We start from the raw sequence: 26000 nt of genomic DNA, 5'->3' as shown, positions 1-26000 counted from the left end.
ATAAGTTCTGTACATTTTACAATATTATAATATTCAATGTAGCACGTTAAAATATGAGTCTTGATGATACCGATAAATACAGACAGGATGAGCAATCAATTGGAGTCTAAATGTAATTAATCAAATATTATTCGAAAAAGTTGGTGGACACGTTTAAAATATTTGACAAAGTGCAAAATTATAGATGATTTCATTGTACCACCAATGATCTTGAGTCTTGATCGTTAACTTAGATCTGGGACTTTTAGTTAGAAAAATACGTCAGCGTTCGTGATACCGGAAGTATTTCTATATTTACAATATTATTTAAATACCTAAGGCCGTTAACTGCACGTTGCTAGTTAGTTGCAATATTGTAGCTATTAGCGCTCTTTCCTAGCTGGGAGAGAAGCCCTTTGCCTTCACTGAAACATCAATATCTTCGCTTAATTCCTTCTCTTTTTTTTTCATAAAATCTAGTTAACGTTGGTTGCGTTATCTTCAAACTATCTAGAATCGTTGGCTAGCTAATGTCTGTCAAGCTAACTTTGGTTCCATTGGAAGCTAACGTTAGCTATTCAGCACGAGCCAGAGTTTTAGCAATCTCATTACATACATTAGCTAGCCAGTTGCAAGCTGTCATTTATATTCATTAACTAGCTCCATACTTTTGGTGATATTATTTAACAGTTTGTATTGTTTATTAGCCAGTCAGTCTGAAACAAAGGTGAGCATGGCAATGAGACAGACACCACTCACCTGCTCTGGCCACACAAGACCTGTGGTGGATCTAGCCTTCAGTGGAATCACCCCATACGGGTATTTTCTCATCAGTGCCTGCAAAGGTAAGATATATTTGCTAGATACAGTCCTTATTGTAGTAGATAACCATAGATAATTGTTTAGAAAATACTGAATTTAAAGTAGAGGTAAACAAAGTTCCATCACACCTTTTCCTCTGGTGGGAGTTAGAATAGAGAGGGGAATTGAATAGATGTATTTTGAAAATGATCATCAGACTATTTCACTTCTTATGTATGTGCTACAGTTGGAGGTACTGTAGTTGTCTAACCACGTGTGAATGTACTAACCACTTATGAATGTTCCTTCTTGTAGATGGCAAACCCATGTTGCGCCAGGGAGACACAGGGGACTGGATCGGAACGTTCTTGGGTCACAAGGGTGCTGTCTGGGGGGCAACTCTGAATAATGAAGCCACCAAGGCAGCCACTGCTGCTGCAGACTTCACTGCGTATGTATTTAGGCCTACAACATAGCCTGGCCATGACCATGTTACGACAACAATATAGACAGCAATAGTAATGGAGGCTAGCCCTTGATCATGACTCCATTACACATAGGAGTCATTGGACGAAGGCGTTTTGTTAAGAGCAGCAACGCTCAATCTGAACATTAACACATGTCGCTTGCGGTACGGTTTTGGAAGAACAAGGACCTTAGCTTTCATATCAGCAAGAAATAGTTTTCAAAATACAAAAGGTTAAATTGATACCCCTTGATAGGGTTAGTGTTGCCGCACGGCCATATACCCATGTTACAGTGCTTGCTTTTATGGGAAACCGATGGAAGACAAGCAGCGACCACCTTTACGAATTGGCTATCTAGCATTCTCCAAACACTTGTTTGTAAGATTAACTCGCCAGTTGTGGGCGCAGCTGTTGGCTGAAAACTGTAAGGAGAAGGCAGAATGCCGACTAGAGTTTGCGGGCTATAACGGAGGCTAACTTTGCCATGGCTTATTGGCCAACGCCTATGGGGAAAATAATGTTTTTAGGTGGGTAAACGCCGAAAATAAGGTCTGCTGTAAACAAGGGCTTATGAGATAATTATGAAGCATTTATGTAATCCAAACAAGTAAAAAGTTAGTGACTTGTTAGCAACGGACTTATTTTGAGCACATAAGCTTTATAATTCATAAAGGTCAGGGTAACTGACTGATATTTTCTCATAGAACAAAACTATCGCCTAAGCCTCTGTTAACCTCAGACCTTAATTTCAGCATATATCCCAAAACCCCATTAATTTCCCCAATAGGAATGGTGAACGAACAATAGGTAGAAAATGTCAACCAATTTCTGATTTTTAGGACTACAAGCTGGTGGGCTCTATACGTTTCCCGAGTGGCCCAGTGGTCTAAGGCACTGCATCCCAGTGCTAGAGGCGTCACTACAGACACCCTGGTTCGAATCCAGGCTGTACCACAACTGCCGGTGATTGGGAGTCCCATAGGGCAGAATTTGTTCTTAACTGACCTAGTTAAATAAAGGTTAAAAAAAATAAGTGTTGACTGCAGCACATATGGTACAGAACCAGGCTATAATCCTATACTGTACTTCAGAACAGAATGAGTGTTAAGTTTTTATTTTTATTTTTATTTCACCTTTATTTAACCAGGTAGGCTAGTTGAGAACAAATTCTCATTTGCAACTGCGACCTGGCCAAGAAAGCATAGCAGTGTGAACAGACAACACAGAGTTACACATGGAGTAAACAATTAACAAGTCAATAACACAGTAGAAAAAAAGGGGAGTCTATATACATTGTGTGCAAAAGGCATAAGGAGGTAGGCAAATAATTACAATTTTGCAGATTAACACTGGAGTGATAAATGATCAGATGGTCATGTACAGGTAGAGATATTGGTGTGAAAAAGAGCAGAAAAGTAAATAAATAAAAACAGTATGGGGATGAGGTAGGTAAAATTGGGTGGGCTGTTTACCGATGGACTGTACAGCTGCAGCGATCGGTTAGCTGCTCAGATAGCAGATGTTTAAAGTTGGTGAGGGAGATAAAAGTCTCCAACTTCAGCTATTTTTGCAATTCGTTCCAGTCACAGGCAGCAGAGAACTGGAACGAAAGGTGGCCAAATGAGGTGTTGGCTTTAGGGATGATCAGTGAGAGCGCGTGCTACGGATGGGTGTTGCCATCGTGACCAGTGAACTGAGCTAAGGCAGAGCTTTACCTAGCATGGACTTGTAGATGACCTGGAGCCAGTGGGTCTGGCGACGAATATGTAGCGAGGGCCAGCCGACTAGAGCATACAAGTCGCAGTGGTGGGTGGTATAAGGTGCTTTAGTGACAAAACGGATGGCACTGTGATAAACTGCATCCAGTTTGCTGAGTAGAGTGTTGGAAGCAATTTTGTAGATGACATCGCCAAAGTCGAGGATCGGTAGGATAGTCAGTTTTACGAGGGTAAGTTTGGCGGCGTGAGTGAAGGAGGCTTTGTTGCGGAATAGAAAGCAGACTTTTGATTTGATTTTCGATTGGAGATGTTTGATATGAGTCTGGAAGGAGAGTTTACAGTCTAGCCAGACACCTAGGTACTTATAGATGTCCACATATTCAAGGTCGGAACCATCCAGGGTGGTGATGCTGGTCAGGCGTGCGGGTGCAGGCAGTGAACGGTTGAAAAGCATGCATTTGGTTTTACTAGCGTTTAAGAGCAGTTGGAGGCCACGGAAGGAGTGTTGTATGGCATTGAAGCTCGTTTGGAGGTTAGATAGCACAGTGTCCAAGGACGGGCCGGAAGTATATAGAATGGTGTCGTCTGCGTAGAGGTGGATCAGGGAATCGCCCGCAGCAAGAGCAACATCATTGATATATACAGAGAAAAGAGTCGGCCCGAGGATTGAACCCTGTAGCACCCCCATAGAGACTGCCAGAGGACCGGACAGCATGCCCACCGATTTGACACACTGAACTCTGTCTGCAAAGTAATTGGTGAGCCAGGCAAGGCAGTCATCCGAAAACCGAGGCTACTGAGTCTGCCGATAAGAATATGGTGATTGACAGAGTCGAAAGCCTTGGCAAGGTCGATGAAGACGGCTGCACAGTACTGTCTTTTATCGATACCACCTTGAGCGTGGCTGAGGTGCACCCATGACCGGCTCGGAAACCAGATTGCACAGCGGAGAAGGTACGGTGGGATTTGAGATGGTCATTGACCTGTTTGTTGACTTGGCTTTCGAAGACCTTAGATAGGCAGGGCAGGATGGATATAGGTCTGTAACAATTTGGGTCCAGGGTGTCTCCCCATTTGAAGAGGGCGATGACTGCGGCAGCTTTCCAATCCTTGGGGATCTCAGACGATATGAAAGAGAGGTTGAACAGGCTGGTAATAGGGGTTGCGACAATGGCGGCGGATAGTTTCAGAAATAGAGGGTCCAGATTGTCAAGCCCAGCTGATTTGTACGGGTCCAGGTTTTGCTGCCCTTAGCTTTCCTGTCTTCAAATTGTTCATTGAGAGACATTAGCTTATTACTCTCCTAGCCTAGGCACTAGTCTGTCTGCTTTAGCCAACTTATTTGTCGTTTCAACAACAGTTGTTGAAAGCAAACGCATGTCTGGCAAGTGGTAACTAGGCTTCTGTATTATTTTTCTTGGCTGACATACTGATGATGACTATATCTATTTGCTCTTCAGGAAGGTGTGGGATGCCGTGACTGGAGATGAGGTCCTCACGCTGGCACACAAGCACATTGTCAAGTCAGTCAATTTTACTCAGGTACTACAGTTACTTGGTACTGATATGGGTTTTACTGTATGTGTCAAATGTATGAGATTGAGGACTTAAATGCTCCCTGTCATGACAGTGTAAACCTGTTTACATGTCTTGCTTATCTTTTTTGTTCTAGGGATATTCTTATGGGACTTTCATGTATTGGATATTTGAGTCAACTTCTTCCCCCTCTATTTCTCTCTGACAGGATAGCAGTTGTCTGTTAACAGGAGGGAATGACAAGATCATACGTATCTACGACCTCAACAAACCGGAAGCAGGTTCGTACCAATGCAACCCCTCGTTTAATTGTTTGTGTGAACGTTTGGTTGTGTTTAGATATGTATTGTGTTTTGTTTCCCTCAGAACCGCAAGAGATTACAGGGCACACGTCTGCCATAAAGAAAGCCCTGTGGTGTAACAACGACACACAGATCCTCTCTGCCGCTGATGACAAAACCGTACGGTCAGTGCTCTTTGATCTACCTGGTTCTACATTTGTCATGGATATTATTATGATGCCAAAAGGCTGATAGGATGACCACACACCTTTTATATACTATTGGGAACATTTGGAAGCATTTGCAGTCATTTTCCTTTGCAGCAAAAAGTCTCTGCCCAATATGAACACAGGAGGGCGGTGTGTGATTATCAACATTGAAAAGTGATTAACATACTATGGTCATACAAGTCTGGCCATCACTCTCTCTTAGATTTTTGCTGTCATTTCTTGATGACTTTTCAATCAATAAGGTACTGTATCTATTGATCTAAAATGGGTATTGCTATATACGCACTCTGTTCCCTTGTGTAGACTGTGGGACAGGAATTCCACTGAGGTTGTGAAGCAGCTCTCCTTCGACATGTCAGTCAGCAGCATGGAGTACATCCCTGACGGAGAAGTTTTGGTCATCACCTATGGAAAGACCATTGCGTTCTACAATGCCCTCAGGTACAATACAGAAAACTCAGGCATTGCCCTCGGGCATAGCTCGAGGTAGACATTGCCACTAACCACAGATCTAAGATAAGATTTTCCCACCACCAAACCTAGCCTAAATCATTAGGGGACTGATAAAATATCTGACCCTGTATCATTGGTTAGGGACTACTTCTACCCAATCCTCAGGGGCAGTCATAGCATACAGTATATGATGTCCATTATAATTTGATTTCTCTCATATTTGATATTGATGGCTAGTGCTAAAAGCTGTGTGTGTTTCCTTACTCTGACTTGTGTTTCTCCCTAGCCTTGACATGATCAAGACTGTGGATGCCCCTGCCTCCATTCACTCTGCCTCGCTGCATCCAGATAAGGACTTCTTTGTTGCCGGGGGAGATGACTTCAAGCTCTACAAATTTGACTACGGCACCAAGGAGGAGTTGGGTAAGCAGCAGCTTACACTACAAAAAAAATTCACAAGGAGTCATATAAAATCACACCAATTTGCAGTGCATTCGGGAAAGTATTCAGACCTCTTGACTTTTTCCACATTTTGTTACGTTATAGCCTCATTCTAAAATTGATTCAATTGTTTCCCCTCATCAATCTACACAACAGCCCATAATGACAAAGCAAAAACAGTTTTTTATACATTTTTGCACATTTATAAATAAATTAAAAAACACGTAAATATCACTTTTACATAAGTATACCCTTCACTCAATACTTTGTTGAAGCACCTTTGGCAGCGATTACAGCCTCGAGTCTTCTTGGGTATGACGCTACAAGCTTGGCACACCTGTATTTGGGGAGTTTCTCCCATTTATTCTCGGCAGATCCTCTCAATCTCTGTGATGTTGGATGGGGAGCGTTGCGGCACAGTTAAAGTCTGGTCTCTGGCTGGGTCACTCAAGGACATTGAGACTTGTCCTGAAGCCACTTGTGTGTTGTTTTTGCTGTGTGCCTAGGGTCGTTGTCCTGTTGGAAGGTGAACCTTTGCCCCAGTATGATGTCCTGATCGCTCTGGAGCAGGTTTTTATCAAGGATCTCTCTGTGCTCCGTTGAACTTTCCCTCGATCTTGTCTCTCAGTCCCTGCAGCTAAAAAACATCCCCACATCATGATGCTGTCACCACCAGGCTTCACTGTAGGGATGGTGTCTGGTTTCCTACAGACGTGACGCTTGGCATTCAGGCCAAAGAGTTCAATCTTGGCTTCATCACACCAAAGAATCTTGTTTCTCATGGTCTGAGAGTCCTTTAGGTGTCTTTTGGCAAACTCCAAGCGGGCTGCCATATGCCTTTTACTGAGCAGTGGCTTCCGTCTGGCCACTCTACCATAAAGGCCTGATTGGTGGAGTGCTGCAGAGATGGGAGAACCTTCCAGAAGGACAGCCATCTCCACCGAGGAACTCTGGAGCTCTGTCAGTGACCTCCCTGACCAAGGCCCTTCTCTCCCGATTGCTCAGTTTGGCCGGGCGGCCAGCTCTAGGAAGAGTGTTGGTGGTTCCAAACTTCTTCCATTTAAGAGTGATAGAGGCCACTGTATTCTTGGGGACCTTCAATGCTGCAGATTTTTTTTGTTACCCTTCCCCAGATCTGTGCATCAACACAATCCTATTTTAAGTGAATCATGTATTTCCGTTTTATTTTTAATACATTTGCAAAATTTCAAAAAAATCAGTTTTTGCTTTGTCACTGTGTGTAGATTGATGAGAAAAAAGTAATGCATTTTAGAATAAGGCTCTAATGTAACAAAATGTGGAAAAAGTCAACGGGTCTGAATAGTTTCCGAATGATATAAGGGAATGCTCACTCAATCCTAACCAACTCGCTGACATTGACCGCATACTGTTGGACGATAGTGGCTGCCTCACATGTATGGCTTTATAACCTGTGTGTGGACATGTTTAGGGTCATGTTTAACACTGCTGTGGCTCTCTCCACTCCTGTAGAGTCGTACAAGGGCCACTTTGGGCCAGTACACTGTGTGCGGTTCAGTCCAGACGGGGAGCTGTATGCCAGTGGCTCTGAGGACGGTACGCTCCGGCTGTGGCAGACTGCGGTCGGCAAAACCTATGGCCTGTGGAAGTGTGTCCTTCCTGGTGAGTTGTAATTGCTTAATCCCAAATGAATAGGGATTCCTGGAAACTTTAGTATCTGAAATGACTGGGTAAGTATAAGTAATATGGCATGGCCATGTGATGAGCGGTGCCTGGTTTCCTCCAGACGTGACAATTGGCATTCAGGCCTTAGAGTTAAATCTTGCTTTCATCGGTCTGAGAGTCATTTAGGTGCCTTTGGACAAACTCCAAGTGGGCTGTCGTGCCTTTTACTGAGGAGTGGTTTCTGTCTGGCCACTCTACCATAAAGGCCTGATTTGGTGGCACGCTGCAGAGATGGTTGTCCTTCTGGAAGGTTCTCCCATCTCCACAGAGGAACTCTGGAGCTCTGTCAGAGTGACCATCGGGTTGTTGGTCGCCTCCCTGACTAAGGTCCTTCTCCCCTGATTACTCAGTTTGGCCGGGCGGCCAGCTCTAGGAAGAGTCTTTGTGGTTCCAAACTTCTTCCATTTAAGAATGATGCAGGCCACTGTGTTCTTGGGGACCTTCATTGCTGCAGAAATGTTTTGGTACCCTTCCCCAGATCTGTGCCTCAACACAATCCTGTCTCGGAGCTCCCCGGTCAATCCTTTGACCTCATTGCTTGATTTTTACTCTGACATGCACTGTCAACTGTGGGATCTAATATAGACAAGTGTGTGCCTTTCCAAATCATGTCCAATCAATAGAATCAAGTTGTAGAAACATCTCAAGGATTATTATTTTATTTTTTAAATTTCACCTTTATTTAACCAGGTAAGCTAGTTGAGAACAAGTTCTCATTTACAACTGCGACCTGGCCAAGATAAAGCAAAGCAGTGCGACAAACAACAAAGAGTTACACATAGGATAAACAAAAGTACAGTCAATAACACAATAGAAAAATCTGTATACAGTGTGTGCAAATGGAGCAAGGAGGTAAGGCAATAAATAGGCCATAGTAGCAAAGTAATTACAATTTAGCAAATTAACACTGGAGTGATGGATGTGCAGATGATGATTCGCAAGTAGAAATACTGGTGTGCAAAAGAGCAAAAAAGGTCAATTTAAAAACAATATGGGGATGAGGTAGGTAGTTGGATGGGCTATTTACAGATGGGCTGTGTACAGCTGCAGCTATCGGTGAGCTGCTCAGATAGCTGATGCTTAAAGTTAGTGAGGGAGATGTAAGACTTCAGCGAATTTTTTTTATTTTATTTATTTATTTTGCAATTCGTTCCAGTCATTGGCAGCAGAGAACTGGAAGGAAATGCGGCCAAAGGGGGTGTTGGCTTTGGGGATGACCAGTGAGATATACCTGCTGGAACACGTACTATGGGTGGGTGTTGTTATTGTGACCAGTGAGCTGAGATAAGGCGGAGCTTTACCTACGAATATGTAGTGAGGGCCAGCCAACGAGAACATACAGGTCGCAGTGGTGGATGGTATATGAGGCTTTGGTGACAAAACGGATGGCACTGGGATAGACTGCATCCAGTTTGCTGAGTATCAATGAAAACATGATGCACCTGAGCTCAATTTCGAGCCTCATAGCAAAGGGTCTGAATACTTGTGTAAATATGTTATTTCTGTCAGTTAAAAAAAAAAAATGTACAAATGTCTAAACCTGTTTTCACTTTGTCATTATGGGATATTATGTGTAGATTGATGACAATTTAAAAAAAATACATTTTAGAATAAGATTGTAAACGTAGCAAAATGTGGAAAAAGTTAAGGGGTCTGAATACTTATCGGAAGGAGCACTGACTTCGTTAAGATGCTTGAAACCGAAATGGGACGAACCATGGATCTGCCACACTAATAGCTAGAGGCAAATGTCATTGACTTGTCATGTTATTTTCCTCAACAGAGGAGCTGGTGTCTGAGAACTCTGACACAATATACTGCACTCCTGCTGCTCCTGAGATCAAGGCCTGAGATGGATATTAAAGAAAGGAGAGCAGAAGGAGGTGAAGAGAAGAGCAGGGTGTTCCAGTCTCTTCAGAACACCAAGCCCCAGCAAGGACCTGAGCCCCTCCTCTTCACCGGGAACTGATCTGGAGTTGAGCTCCCGATTTACACACGTGTTCAGGCAGACTCAACACACAAATCTACACACACAAAATGGGTTATATTTGAAATTAGAACACACACACACAGAGATTGAGCTCCAGAGGAAAGTAGTAGACCTGTGAGCATCAGGCTCATCGCTGCCTGCTTTCTCTCTGATCAGCTCAGTCTGTCTCCCCTGATCTGTCTGTCTGTTCAACACTGTGACCCCGTGAACAATTTTTGTTTAAAATGTATTGACTTCAGGGGCAATTTGGTTCTCTGATTTATTTTCATTTTCCAATAAGGGAATACACACATAGTTACAGGGGGGGGGGGGAAACTGACGCTATCTTTGAGAAATTATGTTAATTTTCTCAATTCAATTATCTTAAATTCAGTAAAAGTGGTATTTTGTCCATACTTGTACCCTAAACTAGTATATGGGGAAATGTTCTCACACAGGCGAGAGAGTAAAATTACTTAAGTTGTTTGCTTTGTATTTTTGTCCTTGGTTGCAACTTTGCAGTTATGTAATTTAAATAAAGAGAGACATACATTACTTTATTTTTTATGCACAAAAAAAGCTTTTTGTTGTAGCAAGACTAACTTATTGTATCAATTAAATGATAGTGCTTTGCAGTGAATTGTGCAAATGACTTGACTCAAACGTTTGAAATGTAAGTAGAGGGAAAATAGATCATTTCTATGCATTTCGGTAGCTCATAAACGCCTAAAATGTGCATGTACCCTTTACCAATGGCAAAGCCCGATGTTACCTCTCTTGTCCAATAGTGTCTGTTTTCACAGGGCAGTGGTTCACACACACAGATGGTTCCATTCTCACCGCTTTTGTTCCTTCAATGTTGGCAGAGGGCCGGTGTCCTAGCAAGCTAGCAGATATTGGTATAATAGCCCAAGACCACGTACTTTAAAGGGGAGGTCTGTCTTGTGTTTAGAGCTTTCACTTCTTCATTTTACTGAGAAGAGTTTTTACAAAAGAGGCGCCACAACTAGTAAGCTAACGTGCTAAAATTGTTCCAGGAAGCTTGAAGTATCAAGTTTGTGTACACTGGTAGTTTCGCAGATTTAATCCAACAAGAGGCGCTACTTAGCCAGTTAGCTAACATAGCCCGCTAAATAACGTTACTTCATTTTGTTACGGAGGCGGAGTTGCTTTTTCATAGCGAGCAACATGCCGGAATATCTGGAGGACCCATCGGTTCTCACCAAAGATAAACTCAAAAGCGAGCTTTTGGCCAACAATGTTGCTCTCCCGACCGGAGACCAGCGAAAGGACGTGTATGTGCAGCTGTATCTGAAAAACTTGACCGTGCAGAACAAGAAGATCTCATCTACAGACGCCTTCTCCAGCGACGAGGAGTTTCCAGTCCCGGTAGTCTTAAACAAAAGTCGCTCGGGCAGGGTGAGTTATTTTTAAGATTTTTCTTTCTCGCGGGCAATGTTCTTGTAACAATGTTTCCAGTGTGAATGTTGCAAGTAAATGTCTAGAGAAGTGTTGTAACGTGTTTTAAACTCCCTTTAAAAAAAAAAAAAACTATCGTTCTGATGTGGTCTTCTAGGTATTACATTTTATGTTTAAATGCATACACTTTATATCTCCCATCTTTTCAATTACAGCGAGTTCCATCTCGTTTTTAAATATAAAAACAAACACATGTTGGCTGTATTGTATTACAAATCAGCTGAAAGTTTCCCGCTTAAACTATCTGCCAGTGTCACTACTGAATGCTTCCTTATGGAAACCATCCTCGCCACTCAATTGTGTGTGTAATACTATTTGAAAATGACAAGATATGTAAGTAAACATGGCCATATTAAGTCGAAATTGACTTATGTAAATCAAGGTTTCGAGATACTAACTCAATGTCCTGACACTAACTCGATATTGAGACAGTAGAACATAGGGCTTTCAGGAAGGTCGGCGCAGGTGGCAGTATGATTTGATTACAGCTGTGAATTTTTCTGGTTAAAGAGCTTTGAGCTCCAACATGCAGGACTAGTGAAATAAAATAATGAAAATGGTAATAAAAACAATGGGGGGGGTTGCTGACTAGTGGTGGGTATTCAGCAGCCTGATGGTCTGAGGGTAGGCACTATTGACCCATCTCTGTTTTTGTCATGATGCAGTCACTGCATCTGAGTGAGTGATGCAGGGAGAACAGGGCGTGGCTTGTGTCACTGATCTTGTTGGCCTTCCTGCGACACCTGGTGTTGTAGGTGTCCTGTCGAGCAGGCAGTGTGTGTTGGGCTGCATGTATCACCCTCTGAATAGCCTTGCGGTCAGCAGTGGTGGAGTTCCCGTACCAGGGTGTGATGCAACCCGACAGTATGCTTTCGATGGTGCTCCTGTAGAACACTGTGAGGGGCCCTGGGAGCAGGCCGAATTTCTTAAGCATCCTGAGGTTGATGAATCGCTGTTGTGCCGCCTTCACTACAGAGTCTGTGTGGTAAGACCATTTCAGCTTCTCTGAGATGTGTACGCCGAGAAATTTGAAGTTATTTACCATCTTCACTGCGGCCCCGTTGATGAGTATGTGAGCGTGTCCAGCCTGGTTCCTCCTGAAGTCCACAATCAGCTCCTTTGTTTTGCCAACATTGAGGGACAGGTTGTTTACCTGGTGCCACGCCATCCAAGTGCCTACCTCCTCCCTGTAGGCTGTCTTGTCGTTGTTGGTGATCAGGCCTTCTACTGACGTGTCTTGATGATGGAGTTGGAACTGTGAGGCCACGCAGTCGTGGGAATACAGGAGAGAGGACTGAGGATGCACCCTTTTGGGGCCTCCGTGTCGAGGAGGTAATGTTGCTTACATTCATCACTTGGGGGCAGCCCGTCAGGAAGTCCAGGACCCAGTTGCATAGGGAGGAGTTCAGACCCAGGGCTATGTAATGAGATTATAGGGCACAGTCCGCGGGAAGCTAGAAGTTAAATAAAATTATATTTCAACTTACTGTTGCCGGTGGGCAGGACGGTTGCTCATTATGACGGGTGGAATTTGAGACTAAAGACAACAGGCCCATGTTTGGAAAGTCTGTTTTAATAATACGTTATTTTAGAAATTTCTTATTTTCCCCATCATAATGACCAACCATCCTGCCCACTGGCACACTAAGTAGAAATATAATTGTATTTCACTTCCTGCGAACTGATTTTGTGCAACCCAATACAATAGGAAGCAACGATGGTGTATGAAAATACACACGCTTTGCTAAAAGCAGCTAGTGTCATAAGGGGTGGAATATATAGAAGGGATGGAACTGGACCGGAGAGGTTTTATGTTAGGGGAAAGCCTTGGTATGCAGAGAAGAGGAAAGGAACTTTAAGGAGTTTTGAGTGTGCTGGAAATGGCATTAAGTTATAGGTAATGGGATTGAAGGAAATCAAGGCTACTGGTGTGGAGGATGGGGCTATTTTCCTATTGGGTTTGGTCTCTTTATTGAGGAAATACTTTCCCTGGGAGAGGAATGCGTGCACAGGCTATCCCTGAACAGATGTGTGGTTAACTGTGTGTGCGACAAGTCTGTAGGCTAGCACTTTCATTAGATTTAAATGCTATCGCAGCAGCACTCTTCCTGATGTTTTCATATAGTCACCTGACTCCCAATCATGTCTGTGTGATTTTATAGCTTACCATGAAGCATTTGAGGCAAACATCCACTGGCACACTCAGAACATTAAACACACATTTTCACTCATAGCAGCTATCAAAATAAACCCTTTGGGATAATAAAAAAAAACTGTGAAGTACTGTTTTTCTCTCCTGCGGGTTTAGTTCAACTGAGGTTGAATGGTTTGTCATTGGGAGTTGAGGAGTTTTCAGCTTGCAGCGGTAATCATGAGGACCACAGATATGAAAACTATCATGTCTGACATAACCATCCATAAAGGTGGTTAACCATATGCACATCATCATAATTCACAACCTAGCAATTTGTTATAGTTTACCCCCAAAAGCCACATAAAATGGTCAGTTTCAATATTACATCACCAAGCTGATTTCTGTGAGTAGGAACAACCACTTTGTCAGAAAGAGCATTTTGGACATCTAGGCGATCATGCGACTGAACTATATTAATCCATATTATTCTGCAATACATTGATGCAATCTGTATTCCATGTCATTTAAACCTCTAGTCTACAAACCTTCTGCAAGTAGCCAAACGCATAACTTAAAGCACGGGGATGGTCTGGGCCTTGGGGCTAGCCATGCGCTCAGTGCCTTGATTTCACTTTTAAAGTGTGTGGTCAGAGAGCGGATGAAAAGTGAGGGAACAAATGGGAACAAATGGGAAGTCTCTAACTGTTTTCTTATTTCTTCCCCCTCCTTATTTCTTCCTTGGAATGCTGTGATTATGAAATGTGCTCTGCTGGGCTGAGATCCAGCTCCAACTTTACTGAGGCCCGCAGTAAGGAGTCTAATATAGGCTAGTGGGAGACTGATAGCTGCTAAATCCCCCTCTCTGTCGGTCTGTTTGAGGTTCTTTCCCTCTCTCGCCTTACATCAAATGTTCCATGGATAAGAGAACCATGGCAGAGTTCCAATGGAATGTGACAAGAACCATAGAAGTAGTTATAGAACTTCCTAATACCTGTCACTTTTTTTGCTTGCGTCATTGTAAGTCAGCCAGGCAGAGTATTCCTAACTCTTGCACGTTAAACTGACCATGGCAGAGATGGTAAGGAATTGGATTTGTTATCGGCTGGGGAGTATGCCAAAACAAATTAGGCCGGAGTGCTTTATATAATAAATTGTCTTACCGTCAGTACCGGTTTTAGCATCGAGTTGAATCCAAAGCCCATCGGATGGTGTGCTATATTATCATTTATTTATCTGTTGTCTCACCAGGTAAGTTGACTGAGAACACGTTCTCATTTGCAGCAACGACCTGGGGAATAGTTACAGGGGAGAGGAGGGGGATTATTAGGTAACCGTGATGTTGTTTGAGGGCCAGATTGGTAATTTAGCCAGGACACCGGGGTTAACACTCCTACGATAAGTGCCATGGGATCTTTAATGACCTCAGAGAGTCAGGACACCCGTTTAACGTCCCATCCGAAAGACTGCACCCTACACAGGGCAGTGTCCCCAATCACTGCCCGGGGCATTGGAATATTTTTTTTTTAGACCAGAGGAAAGAGTGCCTCCTACTGGCCCTCCAACACCACTTCCAGCAGCATCTGGTCTCCCATCCAGGGACTGACCAGGACCAGCCCTGATTAGCTTCAGATGCAAACCAGCAGTGGTATGCAGGGTGGTTTGCTTCAAACAAAAATATTCTAGACTGAAGAGCAAACAGAGTAGCTGCGTAGCCGGGGTCTCTGGACTTCCTGATAGCTAAACATCCATACATTATGCGCATTTGCAACTTTAAGCACAAGGCACAACAGGCTACTCTGGCAAATTTCAATGATGTGCGGTGTTGCATGATCACTGAGAAGCTAAATAATAGCTGTATGTTATTTTATGGTTAAAACACAGATTGTTTTCCCCCAATGCAGTATGTAGACACGGCTAGGCTACATGTTATGTTGTCATGTAGGTTAAATGCAATTGGTTTACCCTACATTTGTCTGTGTCCTGCATATGTTTGCTTCTGCAATATCACTGTTTCTTAACATTTGTGCAAATAGCCTGCAGATGTGTCTGTTACTGTCCTGCGCTCACTGGCGTTGGAAACTGAGGGCCCAGAATATTTTATACGGTGTTTCAAGCTTCAGGACAGACGTTAGTTGATGTTTCAAGTTTGGATACACATGGACTGGACTGTCTGCAACAATGTGATTTATAAGATATTTTATTATCAGGATATCCTTTTTTATCTGCAGGCTGCAATGTTTTTATTTTTTGGCTTTATGTGGGCTTTTTGTCTATAATTAGCAATAGCAATAGAAGTTCCTTTTTACATTTGTACAATTTTAGATTTGGATAGAATTTTATTTAACCACATGACAATCATTTTGAAGAAGTTATTATAAATGAAATGTATCTGTTTCACAAATATTTGCATATGAAAACAAAAACTGGCACACAGATTGGGAGAAATGGTAAGATATATTGGCATTCCACATGACAGGCTGCTGACTCCTCGTGTAGTCTATTACCAGCAACTTCAGGAGAGTAATGGCAGAATCTGCGAAAGCCAGCAGGAAGAGAATAGTTGGGTCAGGTTATCTAGAACTCTGACACCCTCTTGAGGCATATGTCTTATCTCATCCAGCCGTGAGCTTAAAACATCAGACAAGCTCAATGCATGGAGTTGATTCTATTGAAACACTGGGGTGTGTCTATGTATAGAAATGTACACGTTTAAAAATGTCGACCAAACAATTGGTCGAAAGAGCACTTTCAGCCGACCCAATATTTTTTTTTTGTCGGGGACAACCCTTACATACGTGTGTGTGTGTGTGTGTGTGTGTGTGTACGTACACACAGTATATATGACATATTTGTTCAAATAGATGCAGGGCTTTTATTCTAGCTGTTAAGAAATATGAATCAGAGTAACAAATGCACAGAAAGTGATGGGGGACGGAGTGGTTCGATACGGTTGCACAGCCTAGGTCAAGGGGGAAAATACCCTTTGGCTGTGAACAACTACAATCATCAACCTCTGTGGAGGAAGACTCTCACTAAAAACTAATACTAGGTGACTGCCGGTATATCTTGTCTGACGACTCAAACTGAATTCTTCCACTGCTGTATACTTCAGTCTGAGACTGCCATCAAAAGTTGTTTGTGATGACATCAAAATGAGTTGTTATACAAAACAAAGTCATCAGCGATCGGATTATCTCTAACTAATCAGAGTATCAAATCCAATTACACGTTTTCAAACCGCCGCTTGGTAGTGTGTTCTGGGTCTGGTACAAACCATCAGTTTCTGGGACTGAACAGAATGGCTAGAATGTTTTTCCATTCTAGAGAAATACTTGTCAGCAGAGTGGATAAATTCTCTGCAGCCTGGTTGAAGGGGATTGAACCTGAGCCCTATACTACGAATCAGGTTTGAGGAGTTAACTTTGGTCAACTGGTTCCATGAAAGTGGCTCACCTTTTTAGCCAGGTACATTTCTACTCCAACAAATCCTTCCGAACTAACCTGCTCCAGGGCAGGCTAACTCCATTTATCATTAATGAAATGTCTGAGCCACAAGGTTGAGGACCAATGAAATTCGGTACCCTTCCTCTAGCAAAGTTGGTCATCATCCCCTTCATTTGAGGAAGAGGACTAATTAAATATTTTATGAATTATACTGAACAGAACTATTAATGCAACATGCTCAAATTTCAAAGGTTTTTACTGAGTTACAGTTCATATAAGGAAATCAGTCAATTGAAATCAATCATTAGGCCATAATCTATGGATTTCACATGACTGGGCAGAGGTACAGCCATGGATGGGCCTTGCAGGGCATAGGCCCACCCACTTGGCAGCCAGGCCCAGCCAATCAGAGTTAGTTTTCCCCCCACAAAAGGGCTTTAATACAGAGATACTCCTCAGCAACCCCCCCACCCCCCTCAGACAATCCCGCAGGGGAAGAAGCCGCATGTGGAGGTCCTAAGCTGGCGGGGTTAAATGTGGTCTGTGGTTGTGAGGCCTGTTGGACGTACTGAAATGATATTGGAGGCAGCTTATGGTAGAGAAATTAACATTCAATGCTCTGGCAACAGCGCTTGTGGACATTCCTGCAGTCAGCATGCCAATTGCACGCTCCCTCAACTTCAGACATCTGTGGCATTGTGCAGTTTTGTCACACAGCACATTTTAAAGTGGTATTTTATTGTATTTTATTGTCCCCAGCACAAGGTGCACATGTGTAATGATCATGCTGTTCAATCAACTTCTAATCTTGGCAAATGAGACATGCTCACTAACAGGGATGTGGACAAATTTCTGTACAAAATGAAATAAGCTTTTTTTTGCAGATGGAACATTCTGGCATTTTTTTCAGCTCATGACACATGGGACCAACACTTTACATGTTGCGTTGTATATTTTTGTTCAGTGTAAAAGAGACAAATTATACAAAAAAAAAAGAATAATTATGACAGTATTTGCTTTCCAAACTGTTTTTCGCGCTATTATATTCTGACTTTTGCGAATGGCAAACTGCCAGCCGCAACCAACCATAGATGGCAGTTCCCATTCAAGACTGGCAGCCATTGCCAGTGTATCCATGAGTTTAACAGTCAACACCCTTCTATGCCCACAACGCAACAAGCTGCTCCATAGATGGAAGGACAAAGGTGCTTGTGCATTGATTGATAAGAACACCAAAGATGGCATTAACAATAAGTAATAAAAAATGCTTCGTAGTATACCGCTCTGTTTGCTCTCTGGTTGTTTGTTTAGTGTTGATCAATAATGATGGTTTAGGTCAGGAGAGGGTGTTAAACTAGCTCTGCTGATAATTAGTGTGTGATTAGAAACCTTTTTAAGGCGTTTAACATCTGTGGTGTTGCTGGCAGAAGCAGCCTAAGGAGCTGGGTAAAGAAAACACTAATCTAAAGATTAGTCAACTCTCTCTCTCTCTCACACACTCACACACTGCAGAGTTACAGAGGTTTTTTGGACATTTCAGTTTGTGGATTTCAAATGTTATACCCTGTGATGTTCAGTAGCACAAAATGGATTTCTTTGCTTTGCTTCTTTGGATTTGTGTTTTGGTGAGCTCCAGCACAAATTGAATCCAACCCTTTTCATTTGAAGTACATTTAAAAACAACTCAAAGAAATATGATAACTAGAATGGCCGTTCCAATTCAAAGTCATCCTTCTGTGATGGGTGGTAGGCCTTAACACTTCATGTTGCATCAATCTGACCTCTGTGGTCCTTCTTTCACAGAAAGCCACGAGGAAAACAGACAAGCCTCGGCTTGAGGACCTGGATGTGACTGAGCTGACCAGTGAGGGCCTGAAGGACGAGCTGCTCAAGTATGGAGTCAACGCAGGACCCATCGTGGGTGAGTCAGTCTGCTAGTACATTTGCCAGGGGCTTTGTTTTTAGAAAACATTGGGTTCATTCTGTGTTACCGAGTCTATAATTGCCTGTTGGTTATATGGTAGGTGGAATATGTATTTAATTGTGATGGGCTCTTGAATCCCGACCAGGTAAATAAAACTACTACTTTGGTCCAGACATAGAATGCCTTCTATGTATTGCATTTATTTTAATAATGGCCATTATTGTTGCGGTCTTCATTTGCTTATCAATAAAGTTGTGTTGAATTCATTTGAATAATGTCTGAAATTTTGGCAGCCTCCACCCATAGACCGTATGAGAAGAGATTCAGAAAGTTCCATTGATTTTTATTTGAATGTCTTGTCATGGCAGCCTCAACCCGTAAGCTGTATGAGAGAAGGCTCCAGAAGCTGTTGGACCATGGTCCTCCTGAGGCCGTTGCTCTACCGGTGGTCATCACTCAGGTAGACCGCAACGGCAACTCTGACTCGTACCACTACAGCGACAAGGAGGAAGGTAAGAAACGTAACACTTAGTCAACCTCTTAGACCAGGTTATTACAGATTCAAAACGGATTAATCTTGGCAGTTGACACATTAGATTAAACATTAGATATTTTTTTTCTGAGATGCCTACTTTCATACCAAATTGGCCCTCTGGGATAATACAAATCATGCGATTTGATTTGTTGGTTAATAGACTGACTGACAGCATGACATTGATGGAAATTGTGTGGTGTGTATGTGTTTTAGAGACGACTACAGTCCCAGAACCAGAGCCAGTCCCCGTGGTGGAGAGACCTGTCAGAAGCAGAGGGAAGACCCCAGTCACCACCAGGACCCGCAGCAGCCAGCACAACCGAGTGAGTCCCTCTTTTTTTTATTTTGTCTTTATTTAATCAGTGGACAAAAGCACATCCTCACCCTAGGCCAGCCTCATTGTGTTTATTCCTTCAAAGCTCGCCATACAGACTTGTGTTGAAATATGAGTTAAATAGCATGCATATCTCAAGTTGTGATTAGTAGTCACAGAGGCTATGGGGTTGATTTTTAAACCTGTCTCAAATATTGAGAGAGGAAATATGTCCTTTGAGACTCCTATAGGGGTGGGAATTACGTGTGTGTGGAAAACAAAGCACCAAATGTCTGTCTGAAGGACCCTCTGTGTGTCTGTCTGCTGGTAGTTTGTGCAGCAGGTTTTGATTTCAGGACCGGCCAATTGACTTGGATTAGCTTGTTTTCTCTTTGCCACTGGGTGCCTCTAGTCCACTATTTTCTGTCTCTTTGACTCCCTCTCTCCCTCTTTCATTCTTTCCTTGCAAGAGCATACTCATTATTCTCCCAACTCCTATACAAAACCTATCGTTTGAGTGTTTTTTAAATATTTACTTCTCTCCTCCTTTTTTCCTGATATTTTGGGAGGTGTTGGTGCCATCTGGTGTTGAAATCCTGAACCTACCAGATGGTAACCTTCTCAACTGAAGCTGCCTGTCTCATGTGGATATTACAACCACATTAAAGAGATTTTGGAAATTAAGCCCTTTATCTACTACCCCGAGGTAGCTGTTCCTGTGCATTTCCAGTCATGAGCTAACGAGTTAGTTTTGTCTCGCACCTTTTAACTTCTTACATACTGGACATATAGACATCAGAATGATATCCCAGAGTTCATTGGAGTCTGCGGAAGTCGATGGGCTTCATTGGAAAAATATCAAACCATCCCTTTAAAGCATGTTTGTGGACTGCCAACTTTACTCACTGAAGTTGTGGACTTTGCTTTGTAAGGTATGTTCGAGAAGAGGTGGAAGGTCGGTGTTCTGAGAAGTGTGTGTGTGTGTTTAGATCTATGCTCATGAGGATGATGATGATCTTGAGGAAGAGCATCCTGTGTTGAATATAAAGAGACCATCGAGAAGATCCTCTCATAGTCGACCAGATGGTTCCTGCAAGCGATGATTCTGTAATATACACTAAGCCTATCCATCTCACTAGGCTTGTGGTGCGATGGAGTAGTGTTTAGCTTGATAATCACCTTTTTTTGTGGATAGTGTTAGTCATGTTATATATATTTAAGGTTTATTTGGAATTGTACACATCTGCAGCTAAAAGCTGCGTATAAGTAAATGAGATGTAGTATACAATTAGTTGAGCAGTCTCACAAAGTAAGGCTTTGACTAATGTCTTAATTCACTGGGTTCTAAACATCCACTTTTTAATATATGTTTGGGAAGCTACTCTCGTGTGGGTGGGTGTGTCCTCCCTTTCACCACACCACCTGCTGCCACGGTCTTCCTCAGCTATAGTCAACCATGAACACTGCACAGGTGGCAGGTCTCACCTTCTTCCCCCTCCCAGAGAGGCAAGGTCCAAAGGCACCTCCGCTTCTAGTGAGTTTGTGATGTCCTGAGTAAACTTCCCTCTGATCCATTTGTCGGTCTTCCCTCTATTTAACTTCCTTTCGCCTCTCTCCCCCTCTGTCATGTTCCAAGAAGTCCCTAAGGAACCTAAGCCTATATCGGCAGACAAGCCGAGCTCTAAGCCCTCTCCCTTACTGCAGGGCCCAGTCCACTAGGACTATCCATCAAGATGTCCTAACAGCCAAGGCTGAGTCTCCCTCACCCAGACTGACTCCGGTACCGAGGTTCCCAGCTCAGGCGGTGGGGTTCTCTGTGGTCACTCACTGTCGCTATGAACTGTTGTTGTTGATCATGGCACGGATTGATATTGGAAGTTGTTCAATGGGTGTACATGGCTAATGATCACGTAGTCACTGTGGTGTCTTAGTCATAGTAAGATATGTGGGACTGTGCCATTTTGCGCATATATTTGTCTTATTGCCGAACCTTAATGTTGAAGAGTCACCCACCCACCCACCTGGAACTTTGGCTATTTAGTCTAGTACTCTAAAGTCTCAACTGTGTCTTACCCCCAGTCTGTCCCTGACCAAGCCTTCCCCCTGAATGTGAATGCTGCTGCGCTCTGGGTTAAAATCCTTTTTTTTTTTTTTTAAGAGGGTGAATGAGAAAATATGAAAAATAATATAAACACATTTACAACTGTAGCAATCATAAATGACTGTTGGGTGGTGGGGGCAGGGGAAGAGTCAGTTGGCGAATGTCCATAGTGGTGCAGCAGGGGGGAGTGAGAAGTGAATGGAACTGTAATAAAACCTTTATTTATTTACGCTGTGCCAATGATAAATGTCCATTGTGGGTGTGTGCAGGGTAAATGTTTGTTGGGGAGGTGAAGGAAGCGGGGAGAACCGGCCGTGGCTTGGGTTTTATCTTGGCCATCCTGTGACACCTGGTGTTCTGGAGGGCAGGCAGATGGAGGAAGTGGGGTGTCCAATCAAAAACACATCTTTTGACTAATCGGGAGATTTATGTTAATTGTGTAGATGCTCCTCTAAGAAAAACCAATAGTCCAAACTCATCTCTCTGTCATAATCTGTTCAAAAGTTGTCGTTTTTACCGTATTAGGATGACTAAATCAATGTAGGCCAGAGACAGAAAGTGGTTTTTAGAAAAACAGGAAAATAGCATTGCTTCAGCTAGGCTGGTTGAATTGCGAGAATTGAGGCTAAACTGACAGGTTCACCGTTGAACTCATCTTTCTTCTGAATCCAGAGGACATAAAACAATAGAGGTAAGATGGATATCGATTTTGAGACATGACAGACTATTTCTCACAAAAACAAGCATTTTCAATGCCTTTTATATTTAATTTAGCTTGGTTCATGCTAATTTAGCTTTTTGCGACTCTCAGAAACGTCTTTGCAGACTACCACCACAACATGCAAAATCCTCAAGTTCCTGTGAGAAAGTGGCACCACTCTGTCAACCGTTTATGAAATCCAAAAAAGACCCCACTGAATGATTCAGAACATGAAGAATCATATTTGTCTTGGTAAAATGTATTTTTATAAAATAAGGAAGTGAAAGATCATCACTAAACCGTGTTTTCACCCACTCAGAATGGGTTGACACCCTAGAGGAAGCCAAATGAGGTGTGGCAAGAGATGGCGGAAACCAAAAAGGAAGAGAGGAAGTGGGGGGGGGGGGGCTGGTCGTAGAGGAACTCTGGAAGGTATGCTCACCGCTCTTCTATAGTTCTAGCTAGTCTCTGTATTAAACGGGATGAGCTACATGTCAATGTTTGGTTCCAATGGGAATACCTTTGATGCCAGCCTGATTTGGTTAACTGAACATGGTTGGATGATTTGATCTACTTCAAACTGAGTTTGGATGGGTTTGGGAACAATGCCTACCTTGTGTAAACGGGTGAGTGCAGCACAAGGCAAAACATCTCGACTGTTTCAATTCAGTGGACAAGTTTGACCTCTGGTGTAAGGAGAACGTCCTGGAAGATTTCTCTCTGCCACCAAGACCAAAGACCTTTTCATCCACTTAAAAAATAAATGTTTGTGATTGTGTTGCTTGTGTAATGTTTGTATCAGTCTTGTGTGTTTTGTTTATCTAATTCGAAAGCCACAGCTGTTCTTTTCCCTCTGTGAAAAAATAAATCCATTCTCTTCTATTCTAGCTGTGCTGTGAGGAGGATGTCGGTCTTCCTCTCACTCTGACTGATTAAGCTCCCAGTCATGAGCCAACCTCCCTACTCAATACTTCTCTTTTAGAGGTGTGGGACATCTCTCACCTGCTGTAGTACTTGGGACATCACTCTGTATTGGGTGTTTTGTCTGATTTTCAATCTTCACAATTTCCTCAGTGCCCTGATCACTGGATATTCGTTTTGGTCTCACTCTCTTGCCGTCAGTCTCTCCTGGGTCTGTATGTATATCAACCAACTTCTTCTATAACTGATATTCCTAATCCGTATCTGTGGTCATCTCAGTAACCTGCACCAAGTGTCCATGCTCCGGTAGGACAGAGCAATAGTATATGTTCTTAATCACATTGTCCTCTTAAGATGCCCACTACTGTAATATTGCTCACTGGATTTGTAATGTACGTGTCTAAGAGATGGCCCAACTCTACGAGTATAGGATACTGACCCAGCGTGTTACTTACCCTCTCCATATTAAAGGGGGTACCGCAGGAAGTCAGCCCGCTCCTAGTAACCAAGCCTTCCTCACTACCTCATTTGTCTGAAAGTGACCCCTTTGCCTCCTTCGCCGTCAGGTCTGTGAGCCACGTCTCACACACCCCCTCATCTCCATCTCAAGTCCTGAAGGAACAAATGGAATCCCTATCATCTCTCTCTGCCAAGTTTGACACGCTGTCCAATCGCTTTACTCTGGTATACAGTCTTTTCACAATAGTTGTTCTCAAATAGAGTTCTGTTTTTCTCACAGTGGTTTGTTGTGGTGGCACCCGGGATTGGGAACTTTAAGGTTAATTTAATTGTGTTGTGGTGGAGTGAAAGTGGTCTCACGTTTTTTTTTCCTCATAGATGGGGTGATTGTAAACAAATGGGTGACAATTATGAATGGAGCTACTGTAGTGTGTGTGTGTGGCGCACAGCTGTCTGTCTACTAGTACAGCTGCTTAAATGCCAGCTGAAGTGAGGGGAGTGAAAGACTCAAGACTTGTACGGTCACATGGGAAGAGGACTGCAACAGGGCCACCTAGTGGTTCTTAGGTGTACACACCCTCTAGCCTTTTACAAAAAATAATACCATATGTGAATGTGGCAGTGACTTTGTAACATGCAAATGGAACAATGTCTCATCCTCACCTTAATCGCTCCGTCAGCTTCAACGTCTAAAGAAAGTGTACTAAAATGTGTGTTGCAGGTGGAGAAGATAGCAGCTGGTGAGCAGACACCCAGCAGGGCGGATGAGAAGGATATCCTGAAGGAGATGTTCCCCTACGAGACCAACACTCCAACAGGAATCAAGTAAGACACACGCACATTATTCTATCAACATAAACTACTTCAATAAAACATTGCTATATCTGGCAGACTGCCACCCACAGTCTTGTCATTCCTGTAAAGCGGTGTCCTGTAACTAATTTGTTAAGAGCTTGATCGTAATACTTGCCTGATGGCAACTCATGTGTGAAATGTTACCATGAAACTCAACGTTCTACCTTTCCTGTCCCTCTAGCGCCACCTGTCGACGGCCCATCCGAGGTGCAGCCGGCAGGCCCCTAAAGTCTGGTGACCTGTGGACAGATGAGACCCTCCTGCGCTCTGCCTCTAACTCTTCCTACACGGAGAGCCGCACCGCCGCCGTCCACAGAGTCACCACCCTGCCCCCTTCTACCAGGCTGGTAACGTCAGTGGGGCCCCCTGCTTGCAAGGCCGTAGCACCACCCCGTGGCCTGCCTGTCTGGCTGAAGCTGCTGCTCCTCAGCGTTGTAGCTGGCTTCATATTCTTCGTCTACCAGACCATGGAGACCAACGCTATGGCCCCCTTTGGAGGGTCTTCAGATTCCATGCAGACCAGTGGCAGTGAGGTCCGCAAGTGAAGGCAGCATAATGTTGCTGCCACTATTTTCAATGTCATCGTCCCTCACTTCCTTGGCATTCTTGTATTTTTTTCCTTCCCCTGTTTCTGTCATTTATAATTGGTTAAATGGTCTGGTACGGTAGCCTAGTCTTTGTCAACGCCTCCTGGAGACGACAATGTCCAATAATGACATATTGAACCTTGAAGATGACCACCGCTTCTCATTCTGAAATGACAATACCGTCTTCTGTTTGTTTGTCTGTCCTTTCCCCATCTGAGCCTGCGAGGCTGAGAGAAAGCCAGTCGCACCACTCATCTCCAGATAACGTACATACACCGAAACAGTGGCTTGCAAATTATGTGAACTTGCTTTGTGGTCTATTTTTTTTTGTTTTATGTGTTTTTATGGTGTAGTCGTATGATTGCATTTGCGTGAGAGAGAATTTGCCTGTGTCTGTGTTTCACGCGGTTTGCTTTTGTAATGCTGTCGCTGTAATCGAATGCAGTTACTATGAAAAAATTTCAACAAATTGTAATCATTTTTTTTTCTTGATCGAACCATCTATACAGCGTACGTGTGAGACGGGGATTCTTAAAACTCATGCACACATATAGCTCTTATATGCCCCCGCCCCGTTTTTTAAAATTGAAATTGTCTGTGTTGCCAAATTAATAATGTATTCATTGTAATAAATAATGGAATATCTTCTCAATAAAACTGTAATATGTAAGGATAATTTGTCTTAGATTTTTATTTTACTTGAAACAAAGCACCGTTCTAAAAAAACAAGGACACTACAGCAAAGAGTAAAAACAAAACAAATAATAGCCGCGAGCAGCAATGAACGGAGTTCACAGCATGACAGAAAAAAACCAAGATTTGTTGGATAACAGAGCAAGTGCTCGGTCATGTAGAAACAATCTTCATGTGCGATCAGTTACCAAGTTTCTCTCCATACCACAAGGAGGATGCAAGTGAAGTTTAGCCTAGCACTGTAGATTGATTATCTTTGAGTGCAGCAGGTAATCA

At 43.1% G+C, this 26000-nt stretch overlaps 2 protein-coding genes across 2 annotated transcripts; both read left to right on the top strand.

Moving 5' to 3' along the window:
* Positions 1-295: 295 nt before the first annotated feature.
* Positions 296-10214, top strand: LOC118366158 (serine-threonine kinase receptor-associated protein-like). The gene is made up of 9 exons (XM_035748606.2): positions 296-824; positions 1096-1231; positions 4426-4507; positions 4710-4782; positions 4868-4967; positions 5316-5453; positions 5752-5888; positions 7398-7547; positions 9394-10214. The coding sequence occupies exons 1-9, from the start codon at positions 713-715 to the stop codon at positions 9459-9461; spliced, it is 996 nt and encodes a 331-aa protein (XP_035604499.1). The 5' UTR covers positions 296-712; the 3' UTR covers positions 9462-10214.
* A 135-nt stretch (positions 10215-10349) lies between these two features.
* On the top strand, positions 10350-25707 carry LOC118366157 (lamina-associated polypeptide 2-like). Its single transcript, XM_035748605.2, has 6 exons — positions 10350-10998; positions 18440-18557; positions 18929-19072; positions 19309-19418; positions 24311-24414; positions 24626-25707. The coding sequence occupies exons 1-6, from the start codon at positions 10768-10770 to the stop codon at positions 24987-24989; spliced, it is 1071 nt and encodes a 356-aa protein (XP_035604498.1). The 5' UTR covers positions 10350-10767; the 3' UTR covers positions 24990-25707.
* The last annotated feature ends 293 nt before the right edge of the window (positions 25708-26000 follow it).

The sequence above is a fragment of the Oncorhynchus keta genome, chromosome 33, assembly GCF_023373465.1.
Source record: "Oncorhynchus keta strain PuntledgeMale-10-30-2019 chromosome 33, Oket_V2, whole genome shotgun sequence".
NCBI lineage: Eukaryota > Metazoa > Chordata > Actinopteri > Salmoniformes > Salmonidae > Oncorhynchus > Oncorhynchus keta.
This window is presented reverse-complemented; position numbering and strand designations above follow the sequence as displayed.